Genomic DNA, 24,556 nt, shown 5'->3' with positions numbered 1-24,556 from the left:
AGAGGTCTGAATTACAGCACATCTGTTTACAACATGGTTTCCTGAATATTTTAAGGTCTGTGGAGACATATTGCTCAGGAAAAAAAAAAATTCCTTTCAAAACAGTACTGCTCATTGACAATGCACCTGGTTCTCAAAAAGCTCTGATGGCTATGTTGCTGTTTAGTCACTCAGTCATGTCTAACTCTTTTGCAACCCCATTGACTGTAGCCCACCAGGCTCCTCTGTCCATGGAATTTTCCAGGCAAGAATACTGGAGTGGGTTACCATATCCTTCTCAAATGGATCTTCTGTAGCCCAGAGATCAAACCCGAGTCTCCTGCATTAGCAGGCAGATTCTTTACTACTGAGCCACCAAGGAAGCCCTCTGATGGATATATTATACAATAAGACTAATGTTTTCATGCCTGTTAACACAACATCCATTCTGCAGTCCATAGATCAGAGTAACTTCAACTTTCAAGTCTCATTATTTAAGAAATACATTTTCAGACCTAAGAATAAAGATCCTTGGTACTTTAAACACACACACACACACACAAACACACACACACATTTTTGTAACTCTATAGCCTTAGCTGTCAACCTTAGCCACCACAGTCAGTGATTTCTTGGATGGATCAGGGCAAAGTCAATTGAAAACCTACTTTATAGAGTGCACCATTCTAGATGCCATTAAAAAACCTTTGTAATTCATGGGAAGAGGTCAAAATACCAACATTAGCAGAAGTTTGGAAGAAGGTGATTCCAGCCCTCATGGATGACTTTGAGGCGTTCAAGACTTCAGGGAAATAAGTCATTACAGACGTGGTAGAAAAAGAAAGGAACTAGAATTAGAAGTAGAGCCTAGAGATGTGACTGAATTGCTACAATCTCATGAAACACTAAAGGATGAGGAGTTGCTCCTTACTGAGCAAAGAAAGTGGTTTCTTGAGATGGAATCTACTTCTGGTGAAGATGATGAGAAGACTGCTGAAATGATAACAAGGACTCAGAATATTACACAACCTCTGTTAATAAAGCTTTGGCAGGTTTTGAGAGGACTGATTCCAATTCTGCAGAAGTTCTACTGCTATCTAATAACAGCACAAGCTATAGAGATACTCTTCATGAAAGGAAGATTCAATCGATGCAGCAAACTTCATTTTTGTCTCATTTTGAGAAATTCCTACAGCTATCCCAACTTACAGCAACCACCACCCCGATGAGTCAGCAGTCAGCAACAATGAGACGCAACCTGACACCAGCAGAAAGATTATGAAGAGCTAAAGGCTTAGAAGCTAATAAAACGTTTTTTAATTAAGTAACGCTCAGTGATAAAGATAAAGGATCTGTTTGCCAATGAAAGAGACGTGGGTTTGATCCCTCAGTCGAGCAGATGCTCTGGAGAAGGAAATGGCAACCCCCTCCAGTATTCCTCCCTGGGAAATCCCATGACAGAGGAGCCTGGCAGGCTACAGTCCATGGTGTCGCAAAGAGTCAGACACTTAGCAACTGAACAACAACAACAACAAATACTTTATTTTTAGATATAATGCTCTTGCACTTAATAGACTACAATACAATGTAAACGTCTGTTATATGCAATGGGAAACAAACAAAAACATCATGTGAGTTGCTTTACACTATTCACTTTACTGAGGTGGTCTGAAACCAAACTTTCAATATCTCTGAGGTATGCCTAAACTAATCTGGAAGTCTTCAGGCTGAAATTTTTACTACCACCGCACACCCACCAGGCTTCCCTTGTGGCTCAGCTGGCAAAGAATCTGCCTGCAATGCAGGAGACCTGAGTTTGATGCCCAAGTCAGGAAGATACCCTGGAGAAGGAAATGGCAACCCAGTCCAGTACTCTTGCCTGGAGAATTCTATGGGCAGAGGAGTGGGACAGACTGCACTCCAAGAATCCCAGTCGGACATGACTGTGCAACTTTCTTTCACACACCCCCACTACTAAATTCTTTGTGCAGTGTTTCATTTCATCTAAGCAAATAAAGTAAGTCTATTTTTAGATTTCAATTGTTCTGCCTCTAGGAATTAACCCAGAAAAAACTTCAATGTGCATAACTACTTAAAAATAGCTTCTTCAGACACATTATGCTCATTATGTTTTCAAGTTTCATTTTTAAAACATACATACATATACAAATAAAGGTACACATTAAAAAAAATCTAAGTTCTTAGCTCTGGTTGATGAAATATAATTTTCTTTTCCTTTCTTTTTCTTTTGGAAAAATTTTAAGTTACATGAAAAAAAGGTTAAATGCTTTGCTCTGACCTAAGTACTATATCATTCACTCTAAGAAAGACCATATAAGTCAGCAGATTTCAACAGATGTTAGTAAATTATCCTAAAGCTTGAAACAGCAGGTATCAAACCTGCTTTAGAAACAAATATAACAGAGAAGTTGAGCTTTAATGTTCTCTATGATCGAAGACGATGTGGATGTGGACGGATTTTTATTCCTCCTACAAACAAATATTATTGTCAAGGTATCCTAAATTCTCAGCTTGTGCCTAAGTTCAAATCATATGCAGTTGGGGGAAAATTTATGTCTTGATTTAGGAAAATAAAACTCCCCTAAAGAATTAAACAGAGACATGATAAATTTCTCACCTTGTAAGATTTAGCCACAGCCATCCATCAGTACATGATATTATTACAGTTTCAATTTTTTCTATAAATCTCTCATTCATTTATTTTCTCTTTCACTTTTTAATTAAAAACAAAAAGTCCACAGCCACAATTCACTAACAATGATCTACCAACAAAGCCCAGTTTTAACCTCACTTCTTTGGGAGCTGTACTGTCAACCATTTCAGACCTCTATAAAGAGCACCACCCACCCTGCCTATATATACAATCTAAAATGTTTAAACAGAAGTTTGTGCTTTTCTGGCTTCCCTGATAGTTCAGTTGGTAAAAAAAATCTGCCTGCAATTCAGGAGATCCCAGTTTAGGGTTGGGAGGATTCCCTGGAGAAGGGAATGGCTACCCACTCCAGTATTCTGGCCTAGAGAATTCCATGGACTGTATAGTGATGGGGCTGCAAAGAGTCGGACATGACTGAGCAATTTTCACTTGTGCTTTTCAGTGACATAGTCCCCAGTTGCAGCCATGAGGAACCAACAGTGGCCCTCAGATTTCCTTTGAAGAACCATTATTTTAGGGAAATTATTGGGGTGGGGGTGGAGGACTATTAAAGTAAGAGAAGAAACTGATATAGCACTCTGCTGTAAACTTTTAACATTGTAGCACTAGCCAGGAAGCAATGAAGTATAGTTACAATAAATGTATATTCTGGTCATAAAATTATTATTATTATTATTATTAGATGGCATACTTTTGAAAGAACATGCATAAGATGGTCTAAAATGCCATCTTCCTTCTGTTACTATTCAGGTGTCTTACAGTTTGCATTATACAGTGGAAGTGAGAAATAGATTTAAGGGACTAGATCTGATAGACAGTGTCTGATGAACTATGGATGGAGGTTCATGAAATTGTACAGGAGACAGGGATCAAAACAATCCCCAAGAAAAAGAAATGCAAAAAAGCAAAATGGCTCTCTGAGGAGGCCTTACAAATAGCTGTGAAAAGAAGAGAAGCAAAAAGCAAAGGAGAAAAGGAAAGATATACCCATTTGAATGCACAGTTCCAAAGAATAGCCAGGAGAGATAAGAAAGCCTTCCTCAGTGATCAATGCAAAGAAACAGAGGAAAGCAATAGAATGGGAAACACTAGAGATCTCTTCAAGATAATTAGAGATACCAAAGGAACATTTCATCCAAAGATGGGCTCAATAAAGGACAGAAATGGTAGGGACCTAACAGAAGCAGAAGATATTAAGAAAAGAGGTGGCAAAAATACACAGAACTGTACAAAAAAGATCTTCATGACCCAGATAATCACGATGGTGTGATCACTCACATAGAGCCAGACATCCTGGAGTGTGAAGTCAAGTGGGCCTTAGGAAGCTTCACTACAAACAAAGCTAGTGGAGGTGATGGAATTCCAGTTGAGCTATTTCAAATCCTAAAAGATGATCCTGTGAAAGTGCTGTACTCAATACACCAGCAAACTTGGAAAACTCAGCAGTGGCCACAGGACTGGGAAAGGTCAGTTTTCATTCCAATCCCTAAGAAAGGCAATGCCAAAGAATGCTCAAACTACCGTACAATTACACTCATCTTACACGCTAGTAAAGTAATGCCTAAAATTCTGCAAGCCAGGCTTCAACAATACGTGAACCATGAACTTCCATATGTTCCAGCTGGTTTTAGAAAAGGCAGAGGAACCAGAGATCAAATTGCCAACATCCGCTGGATCATTGAAAAAGCAAGAGAGTTCCAGAAAAACATTTATTTCTGCTTTATAGATTATGTCAAAGCCTTTGACTGTGTGGATCACAATGAACTGTGGAAAAGTCTGAAAGAGATGGGAATACCAGACCACCTGACCTGCCTCTTGAGAAATCTGTATGCAGGTCAAGAAGCAATAATTAGAACTGGACATGGAACAATAGACTGGTTCCAAATAAGAAAAGGAGTATGTCAAGGCTGTCTATTGTCACCCTGCTTATTTAACTTATATGCAGAGTACATCATGAGAAACGCTGGGCTGGATGAAGCACAAGCTGGAGGCAAGATTGCCGGGAAAAATATCAATAACCTCAGATACGCAGATGACACCACCCTTATGGCAGAAAGTGAAAAAGAACTAAAGAGCCTCTTGATGAAAGTGAAAGAGGAGAGTGAAAAAGTTTGCTTATAGCTCAACATTCAGAAAACTAAGATCATGGCATCTGGTCCCATCACTTCATGGTAAATAGATGGGGAAACTGGAAACAGTGGCTGACTTTATTTTGGGGGGCTCCAAAATCACTGCAGATGGTGACTGTGGCCATGAAATTAAAAGAAGCTTACTCCTTGTAAGGAAAGTTATGACCAACCTAGACAGCATATTAAAAAGCAGAGACATTTCTTTGCCAACAAAGGTCCGTTTAGTCAAGGCTATGGTTTTTCCAGTCGTCATGTATGGATGTGAGATTTGGACTATAAAGAAAGCTGAGCACTGAAGAATTGATGCTTTTGAACTGTGGTGTTGGAGGAGACTCTTGAGAGTCCCTTGGACTGCAGGGAGATCCAACCAGTCCATCCTAAAGGAGATCAGTCCTGAATATTCACTGGAAGGACTGATGCTGAAGCGGAAACTCCAATACTTTTGCCACCTGATGCGAAGAGCTGAATCATTTGAAAAGACCCTGATGCTGGGTAAAACTGAAGGCAGAAGGAGAAGCGGACAACATAGGATGAGATGGTTGGATGGCATCACCGACTCAATGGACATGAGTTTGGGTAAACTCCGGGAGTTGGTGACAGACAGGGAGGCCTGATGCGCTGTGGTCCATGGGGTCACAAACAGTCAGACAAAACTGAGCAACTGAATTGAACTGTTTGCACGGTTTCTAGAGTTACCAGATTTGTCTTACTAGGTGTGCATAATAAAATGGACTATGCTGTACCCAAGTCTGCATGAAGCTTTAAGTTAGAAGAGGAGCACTTTTTCCAGGTAAAAGGTACTTATTACCCATAGCCTTTAATACTTGACCCCCTACAATGACCATCCATCTAATTTAAAAATTAATCAAACTTTTGACCTCAGAGCCCTTAACCGGACAAGGTGATTAAAACCTAGAGTCACATATACATACTCAGTTACACTTGAGTGCTACAAAGAAGAAATTCAAATCATAAAGCATTGCAGGAAATTTATACTTATTAAGTCCTAGTTACATTTGACACTTTATTAGTAAGTATAGAATAATGGGCTCCTCACACCTGCTCCAATGTCCAGAGGCTGCCCACAGGAGCATTTGGCAATAAACAGTAAGTCCCAGAGAGAAAGTCCCTTTCATAGAGTTATTTCAGAGCTCTGGCTTAGACCAGTTACCGCACCTTGGCCAGACAATCCTGGTAGCCTCTCTCTGCTCACATGTGTAGACTGCGTACAGGTTTCACATGAGCTGGAACAGAGATATATTTTTATATGTCCAAATTAAAAGGCAACAAAGGATGCCTCCATTAAGGAAGTGAAGCTATAAAAATTCATTTGTGCTTTCTTTTACTCTTTCATTCCTTCATCACTGAAAAACTCCTGAATTCCAATTCTGCCAAACATTGTGTTAGACAATGGGATTCCATATCCTTGAAAGCCCAGATATGAATCTAAACACATTTTATTCAGAGATTTAAGAGCTTTTAAAAAAATATTCACTTTAAATTGAGGTGACTATTTTCCTCACCCTTTTGATATTTCTGCATGAAATTTTATTCACATAAAAATAACTTGTATTTCTGTAGATACTAAATTTCTCAACTTTTCTTCAAAAAGCAAGCCTCTAAAGCTATATTAATAAATTTTTTAATGGATACATACCATTTTAACTTAGAAGTAGAGTGAGTTGCTAATTTTTCATTCTCCTAGACTTAACTTGTATTCTTTATATACAGAGAGTGATACATCAAAGTTTTACAGACACTCCCATATATTGCTTGCACAAATAAAAATCTTTACTAACTATTCAAAAGGTGATTTGTCAAAATATATCTAAAGTCTTTAAAGTGGTCTTATCCTTAGGCCTAAAAATGTCATATTTAGAAAGTTATCCTCAGGAAATAATCAAAAAACATGTATAAGGATACTCATCTTGCATTATTTATAATAGCTTAATACTTAAGCCAACCTAAATACAAGTAACAGAAAACTGATTAAAATAGTAGTGGTTAAACCATGTGGTATATGGATACCAAAAGTGAAAGTGAAGTCGCTCAGTCGTGTCCAATGCTTTGCGACCTCATGGACTGTAGACTACCAGTCTACACTAGATACTAGATGTTATTAAAAATCACATTGCAGAGAAATATTTAAGGATATTTGGGTATGTTTGGTAAAATAAATTAGGTGAAAATGTGATAAATGGAAAAAAAATAAATTGGTGGGATCAAGTTTAGAAAGGGAAGGGAGAAAAGAAAAGGAGGGAGGCAGGGAGGGAGGAAGGAAAATTGCAGAAAGGGTAGGAGAAACTTATAATGGTTTAGAAATGCAAACTTTTAAGTCAAAAGTCTGGGTTTAAATCTTTGTAATCTTCAACAGATTAATCTCTCTACTCTTTCTTCATCTGTAAAATGGATTAGTAATAGTTCCTTCATCATAGGATTTGCAGGCATTTAAACTACTTTATTTAAAGTGAATACAATACTATAATGCCTGTAACACATAGATCATTCAGTATTTTTTAACTGTGAGTTTCGTACAATAATATCTTAGAGTAACTAATTTTGGAAGGTGGTATAGATTATTTTTATTTTGTGTATTTTTTTATATTTTCCAAGTTTTCTTCAATCAAAATGTAATGCTTTTAAAGGAAAAATGAAGCAATTAACTTTTTAAAATGAAAAAAGAGCATTTGATTCTTATACCCTTTTATTACAAATACTTTTTAAGTTTTCTGTCTTCTTAATAAATTCTTTAGTGTTTAAGCATCCCCTTTATTCAGATCACTGTAACTAGACTGCAAAGGTACATTCTGCAAACTTTCTGGTTCAATGCAATAATTCAGTTACTACAAAACACTACTATTAAATATGTGTATGGTGTTCCCTGCTAATAAAACAGATATTGAGACAGCTATTCAAATTAATAGTTTTAATTATGAAATAGATGATATACAATTAATGAAATATTAAATTGAGATAATAAACATGTGCACATATTAACAAGAAGACAGATTATTATATGTAATCCAAGTCAGCTACATAGATATGTCTATGTACTGACACCAAGATACATCTATATACCAATGAATCTTCAACATCCTCATAAAACTGAATAAGTCTTTCTTATTCACTACTATGTCCTTCCCCATTGCCCAGAAGAAATCACGTTTCCCTCTGATGCATCCTCCTGACCTAAAAAGAAGTTCATAGTAAGGTATGAAGCAACATCAAGAAGTTGGCTCAACAAATAAAAAAGGATTTTAGAAGGGTGCTGGAATTATTTCCTCAGGCGTACATAACTGAAAAGTCCAACCTCCCAAACAGGTACAGGGCACAGCGATCTAGTCACTTCACTTTACTATATCTGTGAACAAATCTGTGAAGATAAAACCATGGATTTTAGATCCTTTAGCTCTTCATTGCTGAACCTGATACTGCATCATATTGGGGGTGGGGGGTAGACTTCATTCTAGCAGCATGATTGGGTATCAGTAGAAATTTTGGTCCATGGAACTTCTGAATTACATAAATCAAAGCTATTAGAATGGAAGGGATCAAAAACAAAATGGAAGGGATTAGAAAACAAAGAACCTACTGAAAGGAATCAAAAACCATTGTGGCAAAGGAAAGGGACAAAAGCAAATAATCCTTAAATTACTCACCTGCTGCTATAAAACAAACTACTCCAAAACTTAAAACAACAATCAGTTATTTATTCTTCGTTCTGCATTTAGGCTATGCTGAATGACTAATCTGGCTGCCCTGGTGGCTCAACCGTAAAGAATCCAACTGCCAACGTAGGAGGCTCAAGTTCAATCCCTGACCCAGGCAACGAAACGGCAACCCACTCCAGTATCCTTGCCTGGGAAGTCCCATGAAGAGAGGACCTGGTGGGCTAGAGTCCATGGGGTCACAAGAGTCGGACACAACTGAGCAACCAAACCACCACCACCAAATGACTAACTGAGAGGTTAGTCAGCTAGTTTGACCTGAGATTATTCAGGCAACTGCAGTCATAGAGACAGCAGTGATGTCAGAGAACAAGCCCCACTGTGCAAGCTTCTAACAAGCCTCTGTTGAGTAATGTCTGCTATCATTCCTCTGGCCAAAGGGAGTCCTATGACCAAGTCAAGAGTCAGGGAAGTGGTCTACAAAAGAGCTTGAGAACCAAAAGGCATGACTTATGGGGGTTGGGGACAGGGGAGGTGATGTTAATGTAACACTCTATTGAAGTCTTGCCCTCTGGCCCCAGTGAATCACATCCCTCCCACATGCAGACACGTGCGACCCTTTCCAGGATTCCCAATGTCTCCTCTGACTTCTGCAAAAGGATCAAAGTCTATTACCTCATAATATGCACCAGTTCTAAATATGGATGAGAATCCTAGGGTATAACTTGAATGCAGCTCATGTTGAATCAGAGGTTTATAAAGCAAAAAGAGAAACTGTCTGTCCCCCAAATAGGCAACATACAATGGAAAGACAGGGACAGTATAACTTGCAATAAATTTTAAAAGGGAAGAGGAGAAACACGGAAGTCATTTCTCCACAGCAGGTCTAAAATCCAGCAGCAGGTGTTTTGAGAGCCTCATACCTCAGGGACAGGAATGTTCCTTTTGTTAGGGCCCACTTCTGTTCTCTGGAATGGTTTACTAGTCTATTCTCCAGGGCTCTTAGCTTTCCCTCTGGGCTTTGCGTGCATGTTCAGTCACTTCAGTCATGTCCAACTCTGCGCAACTCTATGGACTGTAGCCTGCCAGGTTCCTCTATCCTTGGGAATCTCCAGACAAGAATACTGGAGTGGGTTGCCATGCCCTTCTCCAGGGGAATCTTCCCAACCCAGGGATTGAACCTACATTCTCCCATCTCCTGCACTGCCAGGCAGGTTCTTTACCACTAGCACCATCGAGGCTTTGGGGTTCTTTTTAAACAGAAATGCTTCTATTCTTAGGAAATTGAGGCCCAGAGGCCTTTTTTTAAACTGACCTTCCCTTTTAGTATAAGCCAATTCCAACCCTTTAAAACTTTATTGACTTTCTATTCAGTTAACTGAGGTTCACTCTATTCCCCCTTAAACTATAACCATAACTCTTTTTCAAACTAGACCTTTCTCTAATTTTGAAGTGTTGGGTTGCTAGGGCACAAAACCCTTAACATTCTTATGATCGTATCATCCTTTTCATCTAGCTAAAAGGATCTACCTTAAATTTTTCTAAGGTCTTAATAAAGAATACTTGATATTTACTCCAGACCGCTTCTCCCTACAAGAATCTTTTGCCTGCCAGAGACAACTAAAGACAGTTTTATTTTCCAACACAGGAATTTCTGGGCACCCTTTATTTCCTCTAATTTCTGCTTTAAGTTCAGTTCTCTCTCCCCATACCTTACACAGAGCTATCAGAAGCCAGCTGACAGTTTCAATGTTCTGCCTGGATCTGCAGCCAGATCCACAAACTCAGTACATAGATCTTCTGCATTCTAAGTTCCTACAGGTAATAGCTTTTAAAATTGTTTCAGTACCATAAAAATGGGTCACCACCACTCCAATCTCCAAAAATAGTTTCCTCACCACCTTTCAAGCTTCCATTGACAGTTGTTTGTCATTTTCCCAGCCTCTGCCAACAATCCCATCACCATTTTTCTAGCCCCCAACTGCCACCCAGTCCCAAAACCAATGAGACACATTTTGGGATCTTGTTATGTCAGCACCTCACTAATAACACCAGTTTTTGTTTCAGTTACCTATTGTTTCCTAACAAATCATTCCAAAACTATGTCTTAAAAGAACAACCATTTATTTGATTGTGATGCTGCAATTTGGGCTCTAGTCAGTGGGGCAGATTCTCTGCTGCTCTCTCCTGTGGTCACTGAGGTGGCCATAACCATCTGGGGCTCAAATGGAACTGAAAAGCCCAACATGGCCCTAGTCACATGTCAGGCACCTACCTGGGGCTTGTTGGCCAGAATGTCAATGTCCCCTCCAGCAGCATAGCCTGAGTGTCTTGCATGTTCCCAGTTCACAAGTGCTTACCAAGTTTCCACTTGGATAACATCCGCTGATGCTAGCAAGGCACAAGGCCAGAGTCAATGTGCAGGTGTGGGGGGTGGGGACAACTATATAAAGCAACGAGGGAGGTATGATTCATCGAGGGGCAATTACTGTAAAAATCTACAAATCTCCCATCCAAAAATTGACACTTTCAAACTGTGGTGCTGGAGAAGACTCTTGAGAGTCCTTTGGACGACAAGGAGCTCAAATCAGTCAATCCTAAAGGAAATCAACCCTGACTATTCATTGGAAGGACTGGTGCTGAAGCTGAAACTCCAGTACTTTGGCCACCTGATGCGAAGAGCTGACTCATTGGAAAAGACCCTGATGCTCGGAAAGATTAAGGACAAGAAGAGAAGGAGCAACAGAGATTGAAATGGTTGGATGTCATCACCGAATCAATGAACATGAGTTTGAGAAAACTCCAGGAGATAGTGAAGGACAGGGAAGCCTGGCGTGCTGCAGTCCATATGGTCACAGACAGTCAGACAGGACTTAGTGACACATGTTTTCAGACACAACTGAACAATACAGCTGGTAAAACAAATAAACTAAATTTTAAAAATTAATAGATAACTATCATTAATAGTAGTTAACTATCATTAACAGATAACTAGAAAATGTAGGTCACACATTTTTAAAGATTTAATAAAGTAGGAAGATAACATAAAAGTAAAATTAGGAAGAAGAAATAAATACAAAGTTTAGAAATTCTAAAAATCAAAAATGAAAATATTATAAATTTATATAACAATTGGTATGAGGTTAGGAACAAAAATAAGCTAAAACTAGCCCAAGTATATGGTGAATAACTCAACAAACAAACAAAAATATTAAAAAATTACTAAGAGTTAGAATTCAAAGGCTTGACAAACCAAGGCAATCAGGATTTTTTAAACAAAAGTAGTTCTCATTTTGGCAAATTGCCCAACAATCTGTCATACCCAAGAGCTGGGACTCTATGGAGAAAACAACAACAATTCTCAAACTTAAGTATTTACAGAGCTTGTCACAATGCAGATTCCAAGGTCCCAGCAGTGATTCTAATTCCAAAGATATGAAATGGGGCTCAGGTACCCAAGTAGTGTTAATTTAAAAGACCCAAAGACAACACTAACTACTACAGGGGCTTTCTCAGACCACGGGCCTCCTTATCCTTTGTGTGTTACATCTACTGCTTGAAGTTCTTACAACAAGCCCACCTTTAAAATGTCAGACTCAAGGGCTAACATGCTCCATGTCCTTAGCTAATAGCTCAGTTTGAGCAGCTTCGCCTTTCAATCCTCCCTCTTGCAGTAAAGCAGCATTTTTCATATTACAGGTCATGACCAATGAATGAGTCATAGAATCAATTTAATGGGTTGCGACCAAAATAGAAAATATCAGAGGGCATTGCACATAATGATGGCAATTACAGTTTAAGTACTGTTACATGAAACTTTTGTTTCAGTCATGTGTCTGTGTGTACAATGAAAATCTATGATATGAGTCATAGGTAAAAAGGTTTGAAAATTTCTGCTATAAAGAATATGATGGAGTCATCAAGGAGCTAAAAGTTTTTCAGGTGAAAAGTGCAGAAACACCCTCAAATTCAAAGGAAAAAAAATTTAATGATGATAATTTCATTTTATCATTATTGCTGTAGGGTTTAATTATTCAGGCACTTCAATGCTTCAAAGAACAAATTTAATATGCAGTTATTAAGCATCCCCATGAACAGGTAGGTGAGAGGAATATGGTCCCTATCTTTTAGAAGCTTATAGTATTAACATGTGGTTAAGATGACTAGAGAACAATATAAAAAAAAAGTATAATCATAAGTTAAATTTACAGGGCTGTAGGATTTCAAATAAGTGAATGATAGGATTAGGGAAAGTTGTATGAAAACAACCGAATTTGAGTTTAGCTTTAAAGGACGTGTAAAACAAGAAAAAGCAGAGAGGAAAAGGTATAGTATTAAGTCTTACTGTATAACCAAACTAGGCTAACTGTGAAAAGAATCTCCAAAGCTCAAGTATATGACACAACGGTAAGTGGATTTACTACGCCTGGTCATTGAGAAACCCAGGTTCTTTCTATATGGTAGATTCACCATCTCGCCTGTTGTCTGAGTCCTCAACTGGGTCCTCTGTCTGGCCAGCAGACAGAAGATAGAGCATCAGGCCTGGAAATGGCACCTCACTTTTCTGGTCTTTTTTCACAGGGCAGAACTCATTCACATTTGACTACTAGTAAAAATAAAAAACACAGTCTCGGACCAAAATGGTGTACCTCCATTCATCACTGGTCCTCTCTCACAACTAAAACATTCCAGACGTAATTAACAAATACAAGAAGATTCTGAAAGGTGTAAAGATATACTGGAGCCTAGGGACCTGAGGACATAAGGAATGACATGGTGGGTGAGTTCCCTGGGTGTCCCTTCTGCTTTCCGTGCATCCTAGATGAAGTGCCAGAGAAACCTGCAACCAGGAAATACCAACAGGCAGGACAAAAAAGCTGAAGAAGAGCCCACTTTATAGCCAAAAGACTGGAAAAGGATGGCCAAGGGGAACAAAAAATATTTTTATAATACCTGTCCTAATCCAGCCAAACACCAAAGGGAAACCTGGCCCAACACCAGAAATGAAAACATGTTCACAGAGTGTGCCCGTCTGCTAAGTCGCTTCAGTCATGTATAACTCTGGGCGACTCTATGGACTAGCCTGCCAGGCTGCCAGGCTCCTCTGTCCACGGGATTCTCCTGGGAATACTGGAGTGTATTGCCATGCCCTCCTCCAGGGGATCTTCTGCACCCAAGGGTGGAACTTGCATCTCTTATGTCTCCTGCATTGTCAAGTGGGTTCTTTACCATTAATGCCACCTGGGGAACCTATTTATAACACCTGCACACAAATGTCTACAGAAGCATTATTCACAATAATGAAAATGCAGAAATAATCTAAATGTTCACTGACTGGTGAACAGATAAACAAAATGTGGTATATCCATACAATTCAATACTATTCAGCAAGAAAACTTTACAAACTATTGATATATGGTACAACAGAGATAGGGCTTCCCAGGTGGCTGGCTCAGTGATAAAGAATCTGCTGCCAATGCAAGAGATGTAAGAGACACAGGTTCAATCCCTGCATAGGGAAGATACCCTGGAGGAGGGCATGGCGACCCACTCCAGTATTCTTTCCTGGAGAATCCCATGGACAGAGAAGCCTGGTGGGTCACAAAGAGTGGGAAATGACTGAAGTGACTTAGCATGTATTCACAACAGATATAAACCTCAAAACACATTATGGTAAGTAAAAGAAGCCAGACAAAAAGATTACATACTGTTTGCTTCTATTTACAAGAAATATCCAGAAAAGGAAAATCTATAAAGCAGATCAGTGGCTGACAAACGCAAGATGGAACCAAGAATTAACTTCAAACAGGTATGAGGGATCTTGGAAATGTTCTAAAAAGTGATGACTGTATACCTCTATAAACTTATTAAAAATCACTCAAAATGGGTATAAACCCTTTTTTTAAAAAAGGAAACAGAATAGAATAATGAGCTACCATGTTATGCACCATCTAGATTCAACATTATGAACTCATGGCCAATGTTGTTTCATCTGTAACCCCATTGCACTTTTCCTCCTCCATATTAAAGTAAATCTCTGTTTTATATATATATAATATATATTATATATTTATTATATATGTTATATTATTATATATTATATATAACATCTACATGTTATTATATATATATATATATTTCATTGCAAATTTTACAAGATTCATAGTATAGAAGATAAGGATTTTTAACCTAATCACAATTCCATTTCTATATCTTAAAAAATATATTAAAGCACAAGAGATTAAAAAATGGTACTTTGCTTGACCATTTTAAATAAGCTTTTGTTGCTTTCACATTATTTTCACTTTCCTTTTTATTTCTTCAAACATGCTACGTTGAACAGATGATAGTTCTAATATCAGAGAAGGCAATGGTACCCCACTCCAGTACTCTTGCCTGGAAAATCCCATGGATGGAGGAGCCTGGTGAGCTGCAGTCCATGGGGTCGCAAAGAGTCGGACACGACTGAGCGACTTCACTTTCACTTTTCACTTTCATGCATTGGAGAAGGAAATGGCAGCCCACTCCAGTGTTCTTGCCCGGAGAATCCCAGGGGCGGGGGAGCCTGGTGGGCTGCCGGCTATGGGGTCGCACAGAGTCGGGCACGACTGAAGCGACTCAGCAGCAGCAGCTCTAATATCTAAAGTCTTTAAGACCTGATTCTACTAAAGGTTACTAAACTCTAGGAGCACTCACTTCACTGTATGACAGTTTTCACTGTGAAATCACGCTCATCAAACTTTGCGTGTGCCCAGGAGGACTGGAGATAACTCCCGCCAGGTGACTGAGACTACCCTAAACCCCTCGCCACTATAAATATCTTTGTTTAGGGTTTTTCAGTTACAGTGAAGGTGAATTTAAATCTCAATCCCACATTAGGGCTTTTCCTCTGAACTCAGAACCTAGACAATTTTTCCCTCAGAACAGATTCTGGTGTTAGTTTATTCATTCCCTAACGATGTGTCTTTTTCATGATCCTGAATTTATTCAGAATTCCTGTGCCAACCACCTTGTATGGACCCAGGACCTTGTCTTCTGTTCTCCTGTGGCCATTAAAACCAAAACTCTAAGTTACCAGGTACTGACAAATGTCCATAGGAAAGCTGCTTATTTTAATGCATACTTACTACTCTGGAAATGCATTTCCTCTTATCTGTGGTCTCTGATCATTTCCCTTACCTTCCAGCAAGGTCACTATGCATTATAATGTTTTATTTATACTTTTTAATGAGTTCTGCATGGGAAATACTTTCAATATGTCTACTCTGCCTAATTTTGTCTAATTCCTTCTTAGAGAGTCTATAGTCTTCAGTTTAAAATAGGGTATCTTTTATCAACCTGAGTTTCAAAATTTTTAAATCTTTCGTCTCCCACTTATAAATGTAATTTCTATCTTTTTTAAATGCCAAATATACTATAAAACCATTCCCAAATTAAATAACTTGCTAATTATATCATTCAATAAATAAAAATCAAAATGGAACATATCTCCATGAGCAGGAATACTATCAGGAGGCACTTGTAGCACAGCGATAAAGCACAACTTTTGTGGGTTATTATTTAGTAAAATGCAAAGGATTAACAGAGTTGGTTCAAATCATTTCTCAAACTTAATGGCTCTGCCACTTTATGTAAATCATCTCCAATGTCTGGCCTCCATTTTTCAAATGTAAAATTTAGAACTTGAATCAACATCTCAATGTATCAAATGTTCTATGCATATAAATCTGAATAAAATATTAAATCAAACATTTTAATCATTTTTTAAATTTAAAAAACATATAAAAGAAAAGCAGTAATATGCCAATTAGCAAACATCATGAATATACTCAGCAGAGAATACAGAAGTACTGTATACAACCTACTCTACACTGGCTCAATAGCAATGTTTGTGGGTATATTTATTCATACATTCCAACTGACTCATTGCAAAAGACCCTGAAGCTGGAAAAGATTGAAAGCAGGGGGAAGAGGGGGCGACAGAGGATGAGATAGTTGGACGGCATCATGGACTTGATGGACATGAGTTTGAGAAAGCTCCAAGAGTTGGTGATGGACAGGGAAGCCTGATGTGCTGCAGTCCATGGGGTCGCAGAGAGTCAGACATGACTGAGCAACTGAACTGAACTTACTCATACATGTGAGTGGTAAAGAACCCGCCTGCCAATGTAGGACACATCAGAGACATGGGTTCAATTCCTGGGTCCAAAAGATCCCTGGAGGAGCGCATGGCAACCTACTCCAGTATTGTTGTCTCGAGAATCCCATGGACAGAGGAGCCTGGCAGGCTACAATCCAAAGGGTCGCAAAGAGTTGGAGATGACTAAAGCGACTTAACACATATACATGTGAGTATATACACATAGAAACACAGCTGCATATATTATATGTTATATATTATCTATCATATGTTATAAATTGGGGGAGGAGAGGGAAGGAAAGAGAAAGAGGAAGAGAATAAAATAAATGTGGCAAAATATTGAAAGCTGGGGAATCTGAGCAGAGAACACATGGGAGTTATCTGCTCTACTCTTACAACATTTCTATAAGTCTAAAAATACTCCAACATTAAAAAAAGAGAGAGTGCTATGAAGTCAGTGTTTAAATAACAGATCTAACCCTGGCTATATTGAACAGAAGCACCCTGTTATTTTATCATGGGACATGAAGAAAACCTCCAAAGGAACATTTTAAAGTCATCACTCATTCATGGTTTTAGTATCACATATGTTTCTTGCTATAAATGCAAACTGATCTATTTGAATTCTCTATTAATGACAGGTTGCAGAACTATATAAAAATGCATAACATCCTAAGGTGTAAAAACCTCAGGTGAGATTTTTTGAGCCAAAAGTAATTTGAGAAGAATGCACACACGTAAGCCAATAAAGGCTTCCAACATTAACTCCTGGCTTCCCAAAGTCAGCCCTAGGCCACCAAGAGCAAGTAGGAAGAGCACAGAGCAGTCAGCTTCACAGGAAACGTGTGCCAGGCAATTCCCAGCACCTTGGAAGTGCAAATTCAGCAAGTAACATAAAACTCCCTAACTCTACCTTAAACTGTGGCAGGTAAATCATGATACATCTCTTTCCTTGAGAGTCTGTTTATATCTAGTGTCTCAGAGTAGCAAAGAATAATTAACTACCACAACCACTGTATATTAAGCTCACTATAGGTTTAAATTTTTTCTAATAAAATAAAATAAATAATGTGACAAAAAGAGAGAAAGAGCATCAGCCTCTTTGCTTATTTTTTTTTAATGGAACTTTTAATTTTAAACTCAGAAGGCAACAGACAATGAGTGCAAAGAGCCAGGCAGAAGTCTAAAAGGTTTATTACAAGCCAGTTTCTTCAGGATCATTATTCTCAGGTAGCTGAAAATCGACAATTTTGGACAAATGAATGTGTGGTATTGATAAATAAAGACCTCAATGTTGATTAGACTCTATTTTCCCTCAAATTTTCTAATTTTCTAATCTATTCTGCATAAATCTTTCTCTGAAGTCTGAGCTAAAGAGATAGTATTGTGCACTGTTTTCAAACATTTTCCCCTCTGGTTCTGGAAGAAGGCAAACAGCATACTATGTAAAATTATGTGGCAACTGCAACAAAAAAAGAACAGTGACACAAAATGATTTCTTTCCGTTGTTCTTTTAAGTCTTACATCTTAATTGTGCATGTAGAACACATACACCTTTTATAAGAACCAGTGACCCTGCTTTAGGCATTCTTACTCAAATAAATTCTAAAACTTTGGCGTGAGGTCATTAAACTATTCCTAGGGCACCTTTTTATTCTAAAAGCCTTTGTAAGCGATTGAACTTCTAATTTGAATAATTGCGTCTCACCGACATAAATTCCCTCTGTAGTTTCAACTGTATGCAATATCAGCCTTCGCTTCCTGAGTTAAATTAATGTTGAGTAATGTGGTGCTTCTTGGAAAAAAAAAAAAAAAACGGTGCATCTACTTTCATGGTAACCTTTCAGCAGCCAGTGGTAGAAGTGATTCAGGTCAGTATGAATAATCATTAACCAATAATGTCTGCTAGCGCTCTGTGTGGGCAGAGCATGGCTAAAGGTACATCTCACCCAAGAAAAGAGACATGCCTATATAACTTGATAAAACAAAAAAGGTCAACTATTTCATAAACTGAATCCTATTTTCCATTGAATTACATCATGTACCTTGTTTGCATTGATGACTCACCTTTAACTAGCTGTGACTCCTCATGATGGACCTCCCCTATCCTTCTAGTCATACTGTAAATTAATACTGGAAAACCTAACCTCAAAAAAGAACTACTGAGTAGTATTTTAAAAGTAAAGAATTATTTCTTATAAGAGAGAATCCTGAAAATGAGTTTCTCCTATTAAACCTCAAGCCAACAGAATTTTTTTCAAGACATAAAAAGAGCTCTGGTGCAAAATTTGTCACTCAAAGCAAATTTCCAGGGTTGCTATAACAGTATTTATTCAATAAACTGCAAAAGATTGGCATTATGTGTACTTTTAATGAAATTCAAACTCTCTCAATTCTTGGATTTTCTTAAATAACATGTATACAAGTTGCAGAGTGACCTTTTTAAGAAGTCACTCTAAAGATCCAATTGGCCCTGGGCTATTTCAATCCATTCCAGAATTCAGTGACTTAGAATTTCAACCTATTACAATTTTGTCAGACTTGGACTACAAAGATTAGGGTTATTCTAGGTAGACTCAAAGGTTAATACAACTTTTTATATTACCTCTGAAATCTAGCATGTATCTTTGGCATCCTAGTGGCTGTGGTAGATATACCTACCCTATTCACAATTCACCCTTCCCTCGTCACCTTGCCATGACTTCCCTATGAGCGGAATATACTTCCATCTAATTGCTTTGTGTTTTCGTGTGACTTGCTTTGACCAAAGGAATGTAGACAGAAGAGTAGAAGTTCTGAACTGAGGCTCTAAGATGTTCTGAGCATTTTCATTCACCCTGTGTCCTGCTATCACCCACAAGAAGGGCACACCCCAGACTGTCACTGTTCCTTCAGCAGAGGGCCCACAATGAGAGATACAGGAAGCAGACTGATCCAAACCCTTAGTCTAGAGTGACTATAATCAATCTACAGACCAATGAGCAAAAAATAAAAATGTTATATAAACTCTAAAATTTTAGGGTTGTTTGTTGCCACAGTAAAAATAATAGTGTTGAACTATAAAAGAGCTCAAGGTATTATTTTTCTGGTACCATTCTGTCTCAAATTAAAACTTCCAGGTTCATTCTCTAAAACAGTACACTAAACCAAACAAGTTTTTTTTTTTCTTTTTCCATTTCTGGATGTGCTAGGCACTGGCCAAATATCTGACAGCTCGATATCTTCTATATCAAATCTCATCTGAAGATATAGCAATTATCTAGGATTAATAATTCTTAAACCTCTGCTATAGCAAGACGACCTTGAATACAGAATCTGTATCTGACTCCCATACCTCAAGAGCAGTTTTGCACATACCAGCCATTTGATAAATGATTCCCTATTCCAACTCATAGTTACCAGTGCCTTTATTATTGTCTGTAGTTGCAAATATGCAAATGCCCCCTGAGTCACAAAATTATTCCTATAGTTGAAATGAAAGAAATGACTATATATGGTCTTTCTACCTGAATACACAGAGCACTCAGGTACTACGCAATGAATGACGCTCAAGACTGGTTGTTGCTGTTGTTGTTGTTCAGTCACTAAGTCAGGTCTGACACTTTGCAGACCCCATGGACTACAGCATGCCAGGCTCTCCTGACCTTCACTGTCACCTGGAGTTTGCTCAGACTCATATCCATTGAGTCGGTGATGCCATCCAACCTCTCATCCTCTGTTGCCCGCTTCTCCTCCTGCTCTCAATCTTTCCCAGCATCAGGGTCTTTTCTAGTGAGTCAGCTCTTCACATCAGGTGGCCAAAGTGTTGGAGCTTCAGTGTCAGCATCAATCCTTCCAATGAAGACTGATAACCTATTTCAATAGCAGTTCCCTCAAAATGGCACACAGATTCCTTCGATAAATACTGAGATTTAGAATGGATGGCTGGGTGACAAATCTCATGGTGTTATACACAAATATGCAGCAGAGATGGGTCAGCATTCAAGGGTACAATTCCAAGGAAGGTTCCACAAAAGGAGCCATGAGCGCCTTCACTGGAGCGGTTTTCTCCCTGTTTGTCACTGATCCTTTGTGCCGCTCTCATCTCCTACTCAGATGTTTAATTTTCTCCGTCACCCAACTGATCTATGTTATTTTACTTCCTCTTCTTCTCCACATATTTTTCTTTCTTGCTATTGTTTTATCTCTCTTCCTTTCACACTTTTAAGCCTTGATATAACAAGACATCACCACGCATCCAGAATACTCCTTCTGTTCACAACAAATCAACCAACTGCAATAAACCAGGAATAATTTTCAGGCCTGGTTGAATAAAAAGAGTCAATAAAAGCAGGTGTGTTCCTTGCAGGAAGCTCAGGGATTTCCAGAGAGTACCACACACCCTGCCAACTATTTAGTACTTGCATCATTAGAGAAATTTGAAGACAAGAATTTTTTTGAATTTTTTGTCAAAAATTCTGCTGAACCCCATGGCCTAAACATGTTCAGTTCATCAAAGCTGTAGCATAGGAAAGATCTCTTCAAATATGCTGAATTAATTAATAACAATATCTCATGACTACACTTTCTAGTCCAAAATAATTTTGTGTGATTCAGTTATATCTAATGAAAGTGTAAATAAATTATCTATTATCCTCAAAAGTAATCTAAAATTCTTATAATATAGAAAAAACCATATATTTTTTTTTCCTTTCTTCCCAGAATATCCTTTTCCCTTTTATTCCAAAAATAACACCTCCTCATCTTCTGGGAAGTATCACTACTACCTCACCTTGAAAGCCCACAGAAAAATATGATTCAAATATATGTTGCTGCTTTCTCATTCCTCCTAGCCACAGGCTAGGGGTGTGTACCTGTCCAAAGGTAGGCAAATCATGGCACCCTAACCTTCTGGTCAAAGTTGATCTGTATTTGCATGGATCAGGGCATATGGTCCAAGTTAAGTCAATCACAGTCCTTCTTCAAGATTTTTCAAAGTGAAATTAAGGCATAAGGAGAAATCTTGCTCAGACGGTAAAGAAATTGGGCATCTAAAGGCATGAGAGCTGCCAGCAGCCATGTGCCCTGAGTCGAGACGAAAGCTGGTCTGAGAGAACTAAGCCAAGATGCTGACAGAAGCAGATGTTCAAACAGAAAAGACTGAGCACCCTGGCAGCATTCAAGTCCCTGGTTCCAGCTGTCCCTGACGACTGCCACATTCCTGCCTTCCACCAACGTACTCACAAGCCTTCCAATCAATTTCCCTGTAGATCAAAGTCAATTCAAACTGCTCTTCTCTAACCAACAGCTAAGGAAATCCTACCAAACAAACCACAAGGTAATAAATTTGATTCTTGGGGTAGTGGTCCAGGAATACTGTAAGAAATTCTAATGTATCTGGAATAAACTTACTATTTAATCAACAGATCTGGCATTTAAATGACAGATCTTGTCATCTAAAGGCTTTAAAAGACAAGATCTGGCATATTCAAGACTTTCTTCATTGTCTTCTTCACTGGGGATAAGCTTTATGTTTTCATAAAACGGCTAGTTCCTTGTGTTTTTTCCCTCTGAGCACAAGTCATAAACATACTGGGCTATACTGGGCTAAAGGCATGGAGACTGCAATACTATGATTGCCATATGATTCTCTGGAATATCATGAGATCCAAAATTATGAGGTTCTGTGTTCTGGAAAAATTCCATCTCAGGATAGTGTGGGTTGTGTAACAAGATAGCACTAACAAAACCGGAAAAAAAGTCATTACTCATGTGATCATTTGTTATCAAAAAATAATACCTATAAATGGGTTCAGAGGGATGAAAGGGACCAAAAAGGAATTTGGATGGCTATGGAGAAGGCAGTTTTAATCTCAAATGAGGAATCTGATTCAAAAGCTCAACAAAGAAAGTTTAATTTCCCCAAAGAACTGGGTCTAAGATGAGGCTGCTAGGAATTTAAAATTAAAGAGGAAGGAAATGTAAAACCCACCTCTGTTAAAGGTATTAAACTGCATTTAGGAATAAAGCCATACACTTATAAACCCCTCTTCCTTTGTTTGCTGTACCCAGGCACTACAATATTTTTGCATTCAAAGTAAGTGACCGGTTTGCTTGGAGCTGGTGACCCACTCTAGAGTGAACGTGAGAGACAGGGTTTAACTCAGAAGCCCCAACCCAAGAGAAGGCCCCCATCATTCTCAAATGATGGAAGCACAAGTCAATAAGTAAATATTCAGGCAGCCATGCTTTAGAACCCTAGTTTCACCCCAAAAGCACTCACTCAGGATCTCACTAAGCACCTGAACTCAGGAAGAGACCTGATTCTCAGTGCAATGGTTACAACTTTAACAAAGCAATTTCATTCTAACTCTTCAAAGCTGATGTCTATGCCCTCACCTAGTTTAAAGACTGATAAAGGGGGGCGGCGGGTGGGAAGTAAGCTGGTTACTCTCTGCATCATTTTAAACTCTTAGAAGTTTATACATTCATTTTATTTGTTTTATAGAAATATTTAGCATAATGCATAAACTTAATACACAAAATAATGGAAGAAAACAAATTATATTACAAAATGCAAATTCTTCTTAGTTGATAGACTTACTGAAACAGCTAGGTTCCAGACATCAGCATTAGAATAATAAAGTTTTCTCTGAGTTACTGGAGACTACTTGTGTTATAACTTTTGGAAATCTCCACTCCAAAATTTTTCCAATGCAAATGGCATTTAATCTTCTTAATCAGCAACATGCTTAAAGAACACACTAGAATATCTGAAATCAGTGCCGTAGACTTTTCTGCCTATCAGAATTCTATGTGTGCATAAATGAGTGTGTGAGTGCATGTGTGAGAGTGTAAAACAATCAGGTAACTGAATTGGAGACAAATTCATCCTGCAATTGAACTCATAAATCTGATCTCAGTCATATATGGATAATTAAAGAAAAAAAAACCTTAAAATCTCAGGCCACAAAAACAGAAAGTGATATTATTTTGTAAAATTTCTTTAGAATCTCAATTTATCATTTCTAAGGTGGGGGGAACTATAGATATAGAGAACGATCAGAGAATTATTTTTATTCACCATTGCTTATAATATGACTGCATTAGAAGACCTTATAAAGACATTTAGTAATGTTAAAATTTAGTTCAAGGCCTTTCAAAAACCTTTCAGTTTCTAGCATGGAGACAATATACAGAAATCTCATCTCTAGTGCTTGAGAAACAACCAAACGTGTATTTCAAAGAAAGGAGTCATATCAGTTTTACCTGCATTGATGCTCCTTCCACTCTTGCCACGCAGGCAACTCGATCCAAGAAAGTCACTGCCACAGGTACTGCCACAAAGAAGCCTTTACAAAAGGCCTTGAAGTACCTTCTCACCCAGCCTTGGGACTGTGCCATGCCTAAAAGCACAACAAAAATAATATTAGATTAGCCCCAAGAAAGGTAAAAAAGAAAACATAAAAACAGTCCAAGAAAAACAAGAGTTAAGAAAAAGCAACCTCATCTCAATATGTTTCATACTCATTCTGCTGCTGCTGCTGCTGCTGCTGTCATTTCAGTCGTGTCCAACTCTGTGCGACCCCATAGGCGGCAGCCCACCAGGCTCCCCCGTCCCTGGGATTCTCCAGGCAAGAACACTGGAGTGGGTTGCCATTTCCTTCTCCAATGCATGAAAGTGAAAAGTGAAAGTGAAGTTACTCAGCTGTGTCCGACTCTTCGCGACCCCATGGACTGTAGCCTACCAGTCTCCTCCGTCCATGGGATTTTCCAGGCAAGAGTCCTGGAGTGGGTTGCCATTTCCTTCTCCAATACTCATCCCTATAACCACTGAAATATACCTGACTTAAAATCCCAAAGTCAAATACAATAACTCAGGTGAATTCTTTCCCACAGGTCAAGTAGCTTAATAATTTCAATAGAAAATTTCTCCTCACAAAGCAGTGTTAGAAAAAAAAAAAAAAAGCATTCCAAAAGTAAATCC

At 38.4% G+C, this 24,556-nt stretch overlaps 1 protein-coding gene across 1 annotated transcript in view; it reads right to left on the bottom strand.

The window, feature by feature from the left end:
• Nucleotides 1-24,556, bottom strand: part of IMMP2L (inner mitochondrial membrane peptidase subunit 2) — a 914,520-nt gene that overhangs the window by 848,156 nt on the left and 41,808 nt on the right. The window contains exon 3 of the mRNA XM_061165351.1: nucleotides 23,839-23,975. Within this exon, the coding sequence (XP_061021334.1) occupies nucleotides 23,839-23,973 (135 nt within the window). The 5' untranslated portion in view covers nucleotides 23,974-23,975. The remainder of the gene's footprint in view (nucleotides 1-23,838; nucleotides 23,976-24,556) is intronic.

This window comes from Dama dama, chromosome 18 (genome assembly GCF_033118175.1).
Source record: "Dama dama isolate Ldn47 chromosome 18, ASM3311817v1, whole genome shotgun sequence".
Classification (NCBI taxonomy): domain Eukaryota; kingdom Metazoa; phylum Chordata; class Mammalia; order Artiodactyla; family Cervidae; genus Dama; species Dama dama.
This window is presented reverse-complemented; position numbering and strand designations above follow the sequence as displayed.